Raw genomic sequence first — 14,796 nt, forward strand, 5'->3', positions numbered from 1 at the left:
CTCTCCTCCTCCTCCCTCCCTCTCTTTACGTAAATCAGCTGATTTGAGCGTCCTTAGAAGCCGGCGGGGATCTTGACGGTTAAAGCGAGAGCGCGTGCTACCAGGTAAAGAAGAAGAAGGGGGGGCACCCAGCAGGGGGAGGTGGAGGGAAGAGCAAGGAAGGAGCTGTGTGCGTCACTAGCGCGGGCGTTCGAACGGCCAGCGTTCCAACTGCCAATTAGCGTCTCGCGCCCCCCTCCCCCCCCCGCAGCAGCCCCTAGATGGGCGCGAGAGCTGAACTGCGGGGGTATTATAAACTTCAGTCACGTGGTCAAGACGGTTGGGCTCGCGCCCCTGGGGGGGCCGGTTTGAAACCCCGTCGGTTGGAACAGCTTCTGTAGCCTAGTGTTGCCCCATTTCTTTCCTTGGCATCCCAGTCCTCTGTCTCTCTCTGGGATGATGTCATCACGTTTTAAACAGTAAACAACGGCCAAATTTTTCTGTCCTGGTCTGAGGGGGAGAAAAAACACAAAGCAAAACACCTTGTTTTCTATGTATACATTACATTTTAGGACACATGCCCCAACCTTAATAAACAATAAATAAATAAACCTTAATAACTTGGTCCTGAAGTGAGGGGCCCCACGTCCATTGACCTCAAAATTCCCAATGCTGAAGTAGTGACACCCAGTGTTACCTGTTGCTCTCTTCTCCCCGCCTCTCTCGCGTCCCTCATAAATAATGCTTGCTCCTAGGAGGCCCCAGAGAGAACCAGGGTAGTGGTACACCAATGGGCCCCAAACTGTGCTCTTTAAAGGGTTTTGGACTTCAACTCCCAGAATCCAACACTATTGGCCAACATGGCTGAGGCTTCTGGGAGACGAAGTCTAAAATCTCAACTTAAAGGGCACAGTTTGGGGACCACTCTCTCAGCCTCAGGGAAGCCTCCTCTGAAGAAACTTGGCAGCAAAATCCCATGACAGGGTCACAAGGCTTTCATGGCCAGCATCCTTAGTTTTTTGTGGGTTTTTTGGGCTATGTGGCCATGTTCTAGAAGAGAAGAGATCTGTGGCATTGTCATCTTCAAAGAATAACAACAACAATACAATAATAATAAAACAACAACAATAATAAAATTTATTTCTATCCCAGCAAGATCAAGGCGGCTTACATGATCACCCCTTCCTTAAACAAATCCACATAATTACAAACAACAAACACTGTAAAATACCATTAAAATCATTTAAAATAGTCATAACAGAGGCAAGACGTCTTGGGGCGGTCATTTGGACAGTCCATAACGGGGACTGGGTTCAGTCAGGGAAGGCCTGATACTTGAGGGGGTCCATCTACGCTGGAGAAATAATCTGGCTTGACACCACTTTAACTGCCATGGCTCAATGCCATGGAATTCTGGGAGCTGTAGTTACAGTTCCAAGAATTCCATAGCACTGAGCCATGGAAGTTATAGTGTCAAACTACGTTATTTTTGCAATATGGGTGTACCCTTTGACTGGTGTGTGCCCCCACCTTTTATTTACTTAAAATGAAAAAAACAAAGCCTGGCAAAGTGTCAGTGTTTGGCAGTAGTGAAAGGCCTTTTGAAACGGACCTTGTTTCACCTTGAGGCTGGGGGATGAAGTTTGCATTTTGCTATTGCTTTATTCTCACTAGTCACACAGCAAGTGATATCTCTGTCCCTGAAGTGGAGTGGGGTCAGCCTTTTGGGGATGGTCTATTTGTAAATAGAGAGAGACACATTGAGCAGATGACTTTGTCAGATGCCAAGGGGCATTATATACAGTGGTACCCCGGGATACGAAAGCACCGCGTTACGAAATTTCTGGGATACGAAAAAATTCCATAGGAAAAAACTGTTCCGGGTTACGTTTTTTTTTCGGCTTACGAAAAAATTTTTTGGTGCTTTTCGGCGCTTTTTCGCACGAAATCGCGGCTTCTAGCGCCTATGGCTTTTTCGGGTTGCGAAAGATTTTGGGTTACGAAGGGTGCCGCGGAACGAATTAATTTCGTAACCCGGGGTACCACTGTATTTAGAAAGGCAAGATTTTTTCTTTCATTTAGAGGATGGAACACCAGTAAAGACCAGGGAGGAACTTTAGCAGTAGAATCAGAAGTCCTGAAAAACTGTGTTGGTGTTTGTGATATTACAGTGAATTCAGTTCTCCAGTATAAATCCTTGTGTAGTGGCAGTGGCACACATTCCCAGCACTCGAGAGGAAAACAGTGGCAGCATTAGAAAATGCCAAGGTTTGCAGAACTATCAAAAGCATCTTTATGGGATACTAAAGTGAAAGCATACCATGCTCAGAGCTAATGAAACATGGACTGACTTGGGAGACTGGAACGAAAAGTAGTAGACTAGTCAAATGTTGTTGGCTGGAAACTTGAACAGAACTGTTGTACATTGTACCATTTTGTTACAGCTCCCACATTATGAAAAGGATGGAATTACAACTTTGCTACAGAGGCAGCCTTCCATTTTCGCAGGGGATCCTTTCCGGACCCCCCCTGCAAAAATTGGTACTCACAGACATTCAAGGATGGGGTGAGAATAACGGAAGTCACCCGTCCATGAATAATCAAGAGCACAGATCTTAAGTACACAAGAAAGGAGGGGCGACTATATAGGCATGCAAGGGGATCCTATAGTACCTATGAGACTAACTGTGCAAAAGTGGTTGTAGCATAAGCTTTTGTAGTCTTGGACTACTTCCTCAGATGCATGGAGTGAAGTACTGCATACTGATATTTCAAACTAACATGGTTACATCTCTGAACTCTGTGCTGTCAATGGTCCAAACCAAACTGCAGAAATAATCCAGTTTGAGAGCACTTTAACTGTGCTGGCTCAATGCTAGGGAATTCTGGGAACTGTAATTTTGGGAGACATTTAGCCTTCTCTGTCAGCGAGCTCTGGTGCCACAACAAACTACAATTCCCAGGATTCCCTAGCAGTGAGCCAGAGCAGTTAAAGCAGTCTAAAACTATTCTTTCTGCAGTGTAGTTTGGACCTATGTTATGTGTTCTACTGATAATCACTAGTATAATAGCTGTTTATATGGCCCTCATTAGAGCTTGGAAGAATTACTTTTCTGGACATTACTCCCAGAATTCCCTAGCTGCCATAGTCAACTATCTTCTATAGGCTGTATCCACACTGCTGAAATAATCCAGTTTAACATCATTAACTGCCATGGCTCAGTGTTATGAAATCCTGGGATTTGTAATTAGTTGTGACACCTGAGCTCTCGGTCAGAAAAGGGTCTCACAAAACTATAATTCTCAGAATTTGATAGCACTGAGCTGTGGCAGTTAAAGCATTGTCAAACAGGATTATTTCTTCTGTGTGGATGCAGCCATAGTTCACTTTTGTCTGGGTTTTGGAGCCAACCTTTGAAGTCAGACATCTCAGTATTTCTTTAGACATACTAGACAGTGGAGACATCACATAGGTCCTTGGAGACTTTTTGCTGGGTTGCAGTCCACAAAAGCTTATTCCAAATAAAATGTGTTAATCCTTAATGTGCCACTAGACTTTTTGCTGTTGTTTTTGCTGCAACTGACTACCATGGCTTCCCCTGAGAAAAATTATTTTCCATAAGTAATTGAATTAGATGTGAAAAACATTTTAAGTGGCAGCCAGGTGGCTGTTTGACGTGGTTCTCAGGTCCCATAGTAGTGTAGAGCTTAAGAGCAAGGACTGGCATACTTCACTTAACAAAGCCTCTGATAGCAAAGCTAAGAAGAGGGGAGAAGAGATAAATCTGCATCATCAGGTTCCCCCAGCATGTTCAAAAAAAGCATAGATTTGTATGTTTGGCCACTAAAATGGAAACCATAGGAAAAGCAGAATCTGGTGAAAGAAAGAATAATGCCTGGATGCATTTTGAGAAAAAGCGTTCAAATGGAGTCTAGAAGGTTCAGAATGTTTTTGTTGACTTATGTAAGGCTTTACCTGACCCAATTGTTTCATTTCACTTGTGTATGTTGTTAGTTTGATTAAAAAGTTTGCTGAAATATTGAACTGCTCTCCTTTTTTGTTGCACAGGAGCATATCCTGTTCTTTCCACGTTATATATGAGACCTTGGGTGTCTAGTGCTTTGGTGATTTGACCAGTTATACCTGATGAAGAATGGGGGGGGGGGTTGTTTCAAGTGTTCTGGAGATTTTCCTAAGTTTCTTGAGGCTGCCAACACCCCATCTAACACTGGCCCAAACCTCTTAATGCACTCTGACTATTGAGAAAGGAAAAATCTAAGGAGATTATCACATTCATTTTAAAGTGACTTGTTCCTGACGGGATATAGTCACCTTTAAATTTAAAAGCAAGTGTTATCGCACTCAGCTGCAGCTGGGTGAGTGCAACCTGTATCCAGTGACTCTTCAAAAATGGGAGCTTGCCATTTTTGAAAAGCCGCTGGATAAGCACAGATGGGTTGCACTGGCCCAGCCGCAGCTGAGTACGATAACACCTGGTTTTAAATTTAAAGGTGACTTTATCCCATCGTTTTATTAGTGATAAGTCACTTTAAAATGAATGTGACAATTTCTTAAATTTCAGGCTAATTTTCAGACTGGCAGGGGGCAACAGCTAGCTAAGACCTCCAATCACCCCATGCACATTCATAGAGTTTTAACCCTACTCCTTATTGGCAGGTGAATCACAACTCCCAGAATTTCATTCAGCATGATGAAGGATGTCGAGTCATACAAAGTATACAATTAAAGCCAGGTTCTAGATGAAGAATATCTAATGAGTTAAAGGATGGAGATATAAAAGCTGAGAGAAGAAAACAGGTAACTTTCAAAAATTACATAAGGTTGCAATCCTGTACTTCCCTGAGAATAAACATCATTGAGACTTAGGGCCAAAACAGATGGCCCCGAAAGTCTGGCTCTATGCTGTCTTGGGGGCATGGCATCAGATGTGCCATGCCCCCAAGCTGGACTGAAGCCGCGTCGGCACTTATATGCCAACCGGTTGCTATCCAGCTTCGGGACATGATGTTTAGATACCACTCACCCCAGAGCCAGCAAAAAGCCAGTTCCAGCAGAAAAAGGGTGTTTTCCCCCTCCTATTTGGGGTAGAGGCTGGCTGGATTAGGGTCGCAATGTGCAGTTTGCTGTGGCCCCCACCTGGATTCCTCAGGGGCGGCTTGAAGTAGCCCCTTCAAGACCGTCTGTTTCAGCCTTTAGAGCAAACTGTTATGCAGGTCTTTTTTAGAAGTAGCCTAAACTAGATAGTTTAAAAGAATCTCAAACTTGTGAGGAGTCAGGAACACACAAGATGTTCAGCAATTCTGATGCTGATGATTCAAATGGACTCAGTTTGAGTTGGAGAGGAAACGAAATGGGAGTGCACTCACAGATGAGTGTGCCCTCCTAGTCTTTCCTTACAAAGCTACATTATTATAATTGCCTCTCTGTTGTCTCTTTTCCCCACTGGTAACATCTGCAGGTTTAGACAATTTTGATGTTTTGCAAAGGGCTACAGAATAGCACCATGCTTTCTGTCAAAAAAGAGACATACATATTGCCTCTGGACATGGGCATATGTTACTAATAAAATTCCAGCCAACATGTCCAACACATAGGCAAAGAAGCACCTGGGGATTCGAGAATGTTGGCACATTTCAGCAAGCCAAGATAGAGCAGTAAAAAGTGAAATCTGCTCCTATTAAAGAAAGCCATAATTTTAGCTCCTATATATGAAATATACTTACAACAGATCAGCTGATTTATAATGAAAAATGTAGGCCGCTATAACAGGTACATTGATACTTTTTAAAAAACATTTTATTCCTGGGCTTAAGTGTGAAATGGGTGCAGTGAAGCTGTGGAAATGGTGTTGATATTAGCAAATTCAAACAGGACTTACATACAGTATTAGGAATGTGTTCAGAATCACAGATAGTGATAGTGTAGAATGGCAGCAAACTAGTTCCTGATACTTGCCTTAACTTTTAATGAAATTATTTCACATTTTATGGTAATACATACATGAAAAATGACTAGATTAAACTCACTAGTGAAGAGTTCCTCATTTTTAAAAAAGCCATTGGAGTTGCCCCTTACATTATAAGGTTTAGGAACCCTTGGCCAGCGAGATGTTTTGGACTTCAACAGTTCCTACCATTTGTTGCTGTTAGCCATACAGTGTTGCATTAATAGGTATTTCTAGCCAAACATCTAGAGGGCCAAAGATTTCCCATCACTCATCTTATCCTTACTGTTTGCACAAGTAAGGAAACTTATATATTAAATTGCAGGGAAGCCACATTGCCTTTGGACGTGTCATATATTTATGGTTGCCCTGTGTGTCTATTTCGTGGGAAAGCAAGAGAGTGCCTCCCCTGCCCCACCCCACCCCAGAGGCATCTTTTTGCTCAGATCACCAGACCCTAGTGTGGGGAAGAGATGATACTTCAATACTTTCATTATGTATGTCATAGTAGGGAGTTGACAGTTTCATTGCTTTTCACAGTACTCTTTCTCACTTTGTGAATATAGTTTTTCCTATGGACGTAAAAGTGAGAAGCCACTTTAACTACTTTTCCGAAAAATTATGTATGAGAGTTCTCATGAAATAGAGAGGGTGTGTATTTAAAAGAATGTGTTTTCTCTCAGAAAAGAGAGTGTCAAATACACATAACTCTTTTCTGCATCTTGGAGCAGCCCTTGTTGGGTCCTTTGATAGCAAGTTATAAGAGTGATGCTGGTTCAAAAGGTCCAGCTATTTCATAAACATATCATTTTGAAAAATGGTGTTGTTTTAGCAGTGTAAAGGCCTTTCATGAGATCTGTGGGCAGAGCAAGTCTCTCTGCTGACCTTTTGTTAGTGGTTTTTTTTTAGGTTCATTGTTTGAACCTTTTAGCAGTTCTGATCTTGCATGAGCAGCAGCCACTAAGTTTGTTTTTTTGCTTTTAATGTAGTGCTTTTCAAAACTGCCCTCTTACTTTCTGAAAGGAGTGACTTGGTGATGGAGTATTCTCGTTGACTGATGGACTCAAAAGAAGAAAGGTAAGGCTGTGTTTTACAAACATCTTGAAACTACCAGTGCAGTGTTTAATTCCAGCTTGTACATGTCTCTTCATCTGCACAAAGAACATATGCCTCTGAGACAGGAGGTATGCAGCTTTTTGTAAAATGGAAAAGTTGGTATTTTCACACTTTTGATATGGTGAAAACAATTACATTTTTGGTGCATATATGAAAGTGTTTTATGTGTAAAAGCATTTTTCACACTAGTACATTAATTTGCAAAGCTGATTTAAATTGTGAATGTGTATGCTTTTAGAAATGCATTTTAGCGCAGGATTTTAAGCTGTGGAATGAACAATTGTCACGACTGCAATACAGCTGTTAAGAGCACCATTCCTCTTTGAAGGTTGCAGGTTGAGAAGAACGGTAGCCAAATTAAGTTCAAAGGTTCTTGTTAAAAGAATACTTCATTAAAAATTGCTTTCCATAGGGCCATTATTGTTATGTATTAATAACTTTTATTATATAGTAATAACCTCATTCTTCCTCAAAGAGCTCAGGGTAATGTTATTCTTTCTGTCTGCCATCCCACAGCACAAAATAACTCTGTGTGATAGGTGTTAGGCTAAGAATGAGTGAAAGGCCAAAGCAGACCCAGTGAGCTTCATGATTGAGGGGCTTTTCACACTATACAGCTGGTGTGCTATGATTCTGCTTCAACTTCCATGACAACTTTCTACAGAATCCTGGGATTTGCAGTTTAGGGAGGGGCATTTAGAATTCTCAGCCAGGGAGCTCTAGCATCTCACTTAACTACAGAACCTAGAATTCCATAGAATGAAACCATGACAGGTAAAATGGAATCATAGTGCGGTAATTGTGTGTTGTGAAACAGCCCTGAGATTATGTGAACCTAAGACTCAGTAGTCAGTCTGGTCAATTCCTATCACAATGCTACTCACATCAGCTTCCATATTGTGTACAGCTAATAAAGAATACTGACAATCGTCATATTGAATGCTTCAGACTCGTAATGACCAATGCTGAGGTCATCTTATAATGCCCTTAGATTTCCTTGAACTGATGCCTGATATGAAGGGTCTGGTCACCCTTCCAGATACTATTTATACAATACACTTCCATTCTTAATAATGAAGCATAGAGTATTTGTCCAGCGTATATGGTTTATTCTAAGTCAGGTGTGTCCAAACTCTAACTTGTTGTGGATTTATATGTTTTTATTTCTTTTGCTAAATAGTTCTGCAGACCAAGAAGGTGAGAGAGGTCTGGCCTATATATGGCAGGCTGGTTGCACTTGTCCAGCCCCAGAAAGACTTCCAGGTTGGAGTGCAAAGACAGTATTGCAAGCAGCACTTGGCGTAAACCATGGTGTGCTTCTATCAGAAGGTAAATCCAAATAAAAAGGAGAAAATTCAAATAGATTTAGAGTAGAGCGATTATAGAATATTAGTCCAAAACAAAATAATGAAAGAGGAAGAGAAGAATGTAAAAGAGGTAGAATGAAGAAAGAGTGAATGGAAGATAAAGAAAAAGAGAAAGAGAATGAAGAAATAAAGGTATAAGTAAAGGTATAAGTATATGAAAGTCTAGTGTCTTGGTGGATAGGAGTTTAGGGGTTTATTAATGTTAAGAGTGAATGAATGTTTAAAAAAAGAGTAAATGAATGTTAGGACTCCTTCTCAATTAGCACTTTTCAATAAAAATGTATCAGCTAAATGTTGGCACTGCGGTGAGTCCAAAAGTTTCTACCTGCATATGTGGTGGGATTGTCCGTGTGTTCGGAAGTTTTGGGGTGAAATGATAAGAGAGATTAATAAAATTATAGGCAAGGATGTTCATTTGAGCAAAGAGAATTGTATAACATTAATTCTGAAGAAAAAGGGAATGAACAATAATGAGGAGAAAGTAGTAAAGTATATACAGTGGTACCTCGGGATACGAATTACCCAGCTTACGAATTTTTCGGGATACGAAAAAATCCCATAGGGATTTATTGTTTCGGGTTACGAACGTTTTTTTCGGGTTACGAAAAAACGCCGGCGCTGTTTAAATGGAGCCGCGGCAGAGCCGCGGCTTTTTTCCCCATTAGCGCCTATGGCAATTCGGGTTACGAAGGTTTTTCAGGTTACGAAATTAGCCGCGGAACGAATTAATTTCGTAACCCGAGGCACCACTGTATTAAAAGGAACACAAGCTTTGATAGTATGAGGATAGAAATTAAAAATTCGAACTTGACCAAGGTAAATATGTATTTGGCAGATAGCTTGCTGTTTGATATTATTAGAGATAGAAGATTAAAATATATTGGAAAGGGGAAGGTAGAAGCTTGGAACTTAGGTTGGGAAAGCCTGCTTGTGAGGGTTAAAGGGAATACATACAATGAAGTCAGCAATGTAATCAAATCCTTATCTCATATATTGAATGTAAGTTACTAATTGTAAATAGTGTATTGATTCTAAACTCTATCAAGCCGTACAGGAGTGGGGAGGGGGAATGGGCCATATGCAACACTTGCTTGTATATATGTTAAGATAATTTAATACAATTTAAAAATATTTTTAAAAAATTAAAAAGAAAAAAAAGTGAATGAATGTTGAGATAATTATTGTATATGTGGTTTATGTAATGAATGTTTTAATATTTTAATGGAAATAAAATTAATAAAAAGAAGGTATGCAACATCACCCCCCCCTCCAATTGTTTGTGAACTCTTAAGGAAAGAGATCTTGTAGCACCTTTGAAACTGAGAGAAAGAAACAAGTTGGTAGCATTAGCTTTCATAGACTTGAGTCTTAATTCCACAGATGTAACAGATGCTGTGTCTTTGAATCCCAAGAAAAGAATATCCCCACAACTAGCTGAAGGATCTTGCTTTGCCGTCATGTAAATTTGTATTCTAAGCCAGTGATAGCTAGCACATTAGCTGCCCGGTTACGGATTAGTTGCATCTTGAAATTATATTTTTGTACTAAAACTCTTGTACTTTACTGTTAATGTGGTTGTTGTTTTTTCTTTTGCATCTTAAATAAATGTGATAGAATTGAACATGGCCTGAATAATTTTTTCTTTGTTTTAGGTGGTGAGGTTTACAGTTTTGGGAAACTTCCATGGCGGGTTGGGCTGGAAGATACTTATATCAGTTGTCCCATTTTGGAAAAGATTTTAAGTGGTCAACATGTTATTATGGTGGCAGCTGGCAGCTTTCACAGTGGAGCAGTTACTGAAGATGGTGTCGTGTACATGTGGGGGGGGAAAATTCTTCTGGGCAATGTGCTGTGGCCAACCAGACTTCTGTGCCAGAACCAAAACCAGTCAGTATTTCAGATTCTGAAACTAATCACCTTCTGCCAATACGGATTTTGCAGCTGGCATGTGGAGAGGAACACACTCTGGCTCTTTCACTAAGCAGGGAGATATGGGCATGGGGAAGTGGCTGTCAGCTTGGCCTTATAACCAACACTTTCCCAGTGACCAAACCTCAAAAAGTTGAGTACCTGGCAGGGCGAGTTGTACTTCAGATTGCTTGTGGGGACTACCACAGCCTGGCTCTTGTTCAGTGCCTCCCCATCCAAGATGTAAAACCCATCCCAGAGAGATGCAATCATTGCAGTCAGCTCCTGATTACCATGACTGACAAAGAAGACCATGTCATCATTTCAGATAGCCACTGCTGTCCTTTGGGAGTAGTTCTGACTGACTCCCAATCAGAAAACCACCTTTTTTGCTCCTCGCTAGAAACTCTTGGTGTGAAGAGTACAATCAGCAGCCAAAATGAGGATTGTCAGAAAACTGTTACAGAAGACCAGACACTTGCGGTTACAGATTATGATGCAGCTAGTGTTTTTTCAAACAGTGATGGGCAGGAAGACAGTGGCATTTCATGTCCAGGAAATCTTTTGGTAACTGACAAAACAGCAGTGAACCAAGATCCTGTGAATCTTTCAGATCATTCCCTGAATGACAGCGGGGAGAAGCAAAGTGATCCACAACCTGAACAGGTACCCATATTCATTAGGCTGTACTGTACAGTGTGCATCGAGAGTGTCAGATTCTCAGAATTGTCAAGAATGTGATGTTAAAGCTATGATTCTGAAGAAGATATATGTAAAATATTCCCTTCCCTTTAAGGATGTAAGCCAAAAGTGATACCGCTAATGTAATCGTTTAAAAATAAATAAATGTATAACCCTATCACAGTGATGGAGAACCTTTTAGAGACCGAGTGCCCAAACTACAAACCAAAACCCACTTATTTATCGCAAAGTGCCGTGTCCCTCTGGATTTCTAGTGACAAACTGTAGTGAACTCTGTATTGGGACGATGGTGCATGTGCCCACAGAGAGGGCTCTGAGTGCCACCTCTGGCACGTGTGCCATAGGTTCGCCATCACTGCCCTATCATGATAGAAATGAAGCATAAAAAGGGAAACATCAGAGAATTAAAAGCTAGTTCTAAAAATTTAAAACTTAAGTTCTAAAACACCTGAGCAAAATGAAAAGCTTGTTATCCTGCACCACCTCTACCCAAACCAGTGCTGGGCGAACATTTTTGGAGGTTATATTCCAACACTAGAGCACCACAACTGAAAAGGCTTTGCCACAAATCCCGTATCTAAAATGGCCTTCTTCACGTACTAGCATATATAAACAGATTATATTTTTTCATGCTCAGTTTCTGCTCAGTATAATTGGTGGCTAAGAGAGCAGAAGCTTGATCATTTCCTCATGTAGGTCCAAACAGAAATCCAAATATTCAACAATAATATCTGCAATTATGGTAGTTTTGGTTATTTAGGCTGCTTCTGTAATACACTAAAAGGAGTCGTGTCAATTTTGACCTTTATCTAATGAAAAGAGCAGTATCAAAGCAGTCTACTTAGGATATCTACTGTTGACATGTATTGTGAAGGCCTTTCCACTGTAACAAATAAAATTAGGCTGACCCTGCCTATAATGGTGCATTCGCAATGTTGCTTTGCGAAGGAGATTTGAATGTTCCTTTCATCTTTATTTACAGTGCAGTGTCTTGAACCATTCCCAGTGTAGGACAACGTTTTTTTCTCATAGGGCTCCAGGGTTGCATGTGTGCAATTAGACATGTGGAGGGCAGACCAGTTCTTGCTGAGTTCTTCTTCTCCCTGCCCTGCCCAATTTTGGCCTCCAGTTGATAACTAAGCTCAGTGTTCCTTGTCAGTTAATTCTGGAGAAAGATTGGAATCAAATGCCTATTCTGCAGAGATACTAGGCTTTGTCTCCCTCTCCCACAGTAAAACCTACTTACATCTAACATCTCTAATTCCCCTTACTTTGTTTCCTGGAATCAAAAATCTTGAAAAGGAATTTCAAACATTTCTCTTGAAAAATACTTTCACGGCAAACATGTACCCATGATGCAGCAGAAGGTCAAAGCTTGTAAAACTGCTAAAAAATTCCTAGATGTTTCAGATTATAAGATAGCTATGGCTATCCTGTATGTTATGCTTCAGGGAGAGTTCCAAAGTTGCATATGAATGACCTGCAGACTCACTGGATCACTGCTGGATGTGAGGTGATCTGATGCCCTAAAAGTTCACATTGGGTCTTTTCTGGTGGGAGGCTTATAAGATGTTTGGTGCTTGAAGATGCCCCTGTTTCTAGAGACTTGTTTTTTGGGCATGTGGAAAATGACATTTTCCTGTGTCACTTTCTTAATTTAAGTTTGGAATATATTCCTTCTAGATGTGCAGTCAACCCCCTTTCTCTCTGTTCAGGAGGTGGTCAAGACAAGTTTTAAAACATGGCTTTGGATAAGTTTAAATGTTTTCATTGTTTTGTTATATTCTTATGTGATTACTGCTTTTTTTTCTTGCTTTTGGGGGTTGGTACATTTCCATGGTGGGTTTCAGAATGGCTACTTTTCATAGCATTGTTGTGCCTTCTGATGTGGCCAAAGTACACAGTCTCAATTTAGTAGTTATCTTGGGCCTGGGACCAAGAAATGGTGGCCTGCCGGCACCCGCTTTTGCTCCGCAGGGATGGCGCAGCCCCCAAACGGCACACCGTCACTGCAGAGGAAAAAGAACCCAGTATTTATAGAGCTTTGTAAATAAGTTTATAAATTAATAGATTTATATTTTGATTGTATATGTTACTTTTGTCACGCTGAATGAAAGCAAGCTTTGTTAATAAGATATCTTTTTATAATAAAATAAATAAATAAATAATAAAAAGGGGGGAAAGAACCTGTTATTTCCAGCTTCTTTCTGCAGCACCGCAGTGACGTCACAAGTGAGCCATTGGTGCACATAGTATGTTGGTAGAGGAAGTAGAACCATTATGGTGCATCAGACATCACAGATACATTTAAATAATGCTACACTTTGGAGATTGTGGAAAAATGCTCCACAGTTAAACACACAAATTGAGGGGACCTAATTCCACATACTTTTCTAAAGAAACCTTTATAGTATGGTTTTCTATCCTTTTAAATAAAAAACCTCTTGTTGGTAGTGCTTGAATTATTGGCTCTTACCAACTCTTAGGTTAGGATATACATTTTGTCCCAAATAAGCTAATGGTTGTAATGAATATGGTTGAAAAGCAATGTAGAACATCATCTGGTTGGAAGCTACTGTATACCATCAGAAAATTGGTAACTTTGGTTTGTAATTGTCTCTGGTTGCTTATCAAGAAATGGTCATTTGTTTAATTCTGGTATAAGGCCCAGGGTTGTTGAGGAGACAGTAACCAAGGTCAGCAGCAGCAAACTTTGTATAGATGGGGATTTATTTATACAGTTAATCTAAAGTTGGAGCAAGCAGAGTTAATAGACCAGAACTTATGTTGCATTTTAAAAATGGTATTATAGAACTTCTGAAGATTTTCAAGCTGTATGTGTTACAAAGGACAGCCAATTTAATTGAACAATTAATTATTTATTCTAGTTTGGAAAATGTAAAATACATTTATGTAACAATTTATTGTCATCATAATATTCAAAATCAAACACAGAACTAGAAGTTGCTTATAGTATTTTAAAATTACCAAGTTGCCCATCATAATATTCTTTGATTTCCTTTCCTGTTTTTTTTTTTTTAGCATTCTCAACAAGAAGATCTCATTGCTTGCCTGCCCACTCCATCTGGACCAGGTACATCTGCCCTTAATAGCCTAGTAGCCTCCTGTGCATCAGCAGTTGGTGTAAGAGTAGCTGCCACGTATGAAGCTGGGGCCTTATCTCTGAAGAAGGTAATGAACTTCTATGGCACAGTTCCGGGTGACACTGTTTCCCCATCTAGTGGTTGTTCCTCAGGCCTGGATGGACTAAAGGATAGCAGAGAGGAGCAGGTCAAGCTGGAATCGATGCAAGGGAAAAAGAGTTCCAGCTTGGTAGATATTCGAGAAGAGGAATCTGAAGGAGTCTCTAGAAGACTTTCCTTACCTGGTTTGCTGTCTCAAGGTGAGATGCTCACAGATAGTTCCAGTGTTACATACCTTGGAGATATTCATTCTCCCTCCCCCACATGAGATAGGGCACTAGTCTATTTTCCTGTGTTAATTATCCATTCCTTTTGGTCCACAGGGCTGAAAAATGATACAAATGTGGAATGAGTATACAGTAAGCCCTCCATGTTGGTGGGTTAGCTATCCATGGTTTTGAGCATCCATGGGTAGCCCTATCCCATATAAGTCAACAGCAGCATGTGCATACAGCCACATTGATGCAGATGCCTGCATGTCACCATCCATTGACTTATATGGACTTGAGAGCCCATGATATTTCATATCTCTGGGAGGGGGTGGGTGGGAATCAA

At 40.6% G+C, this 14,796-nt stretch overlaps 1 protein-coding gene across 1 annotated transcript in view; it reads left to right on the top strand.

Moving 5' to 3' along the window:
• Positions 1 to 2,148: 2,148 nt before the first annotated feature.
• The window catches only part of ALS2 (alsin Rho guanine nucleotide exchange factor ALS2), a 74,314-nt gene continuing 61,666 nt past the window's right edge, over positions 2,149 to 14,796 (top strand). Inside the window, 7 exon segments of the mRNA XM_042458273.1 lie at positions 2,149 to 2,247; positions 4,658 to 4,798; positions 6,935 to 7,022; positions 8,242 to 8,390; positions 10,081 to 10,250; positions 10,253 to 11,002; positions 14,081 to 14,441. Coding sequence (XP_042314207.1) covers positions 7,003 to 7,022; positions 8,242 to 8,390; positions 10,081 to 10,250; positions 10,253 to 11,002; positions 14,081 to 14,441 — 1,450 coding nt within the window. The 5' untranslated portion in view covers positions 2,149 to 2,247; positions 4,658 to 4,798; positions 6,935 to 7,002.

Source organism: Sceloporus undulatus, chromosome 1, assembly GCF_019175285.1.
Source record: "Sceloporus undulatus isolate JIND9_A2432 ecotype Alabama chromosome 1, SceUnd_v1.1, whole genome shotgun sequence".
NCBI classification, from domain to species: Eukaryota; Metazoa; Chordata; class Lepidosauria; order Squamata; family Phrynosomatidae; genus Sceloporus; species Sceloporus undulatus.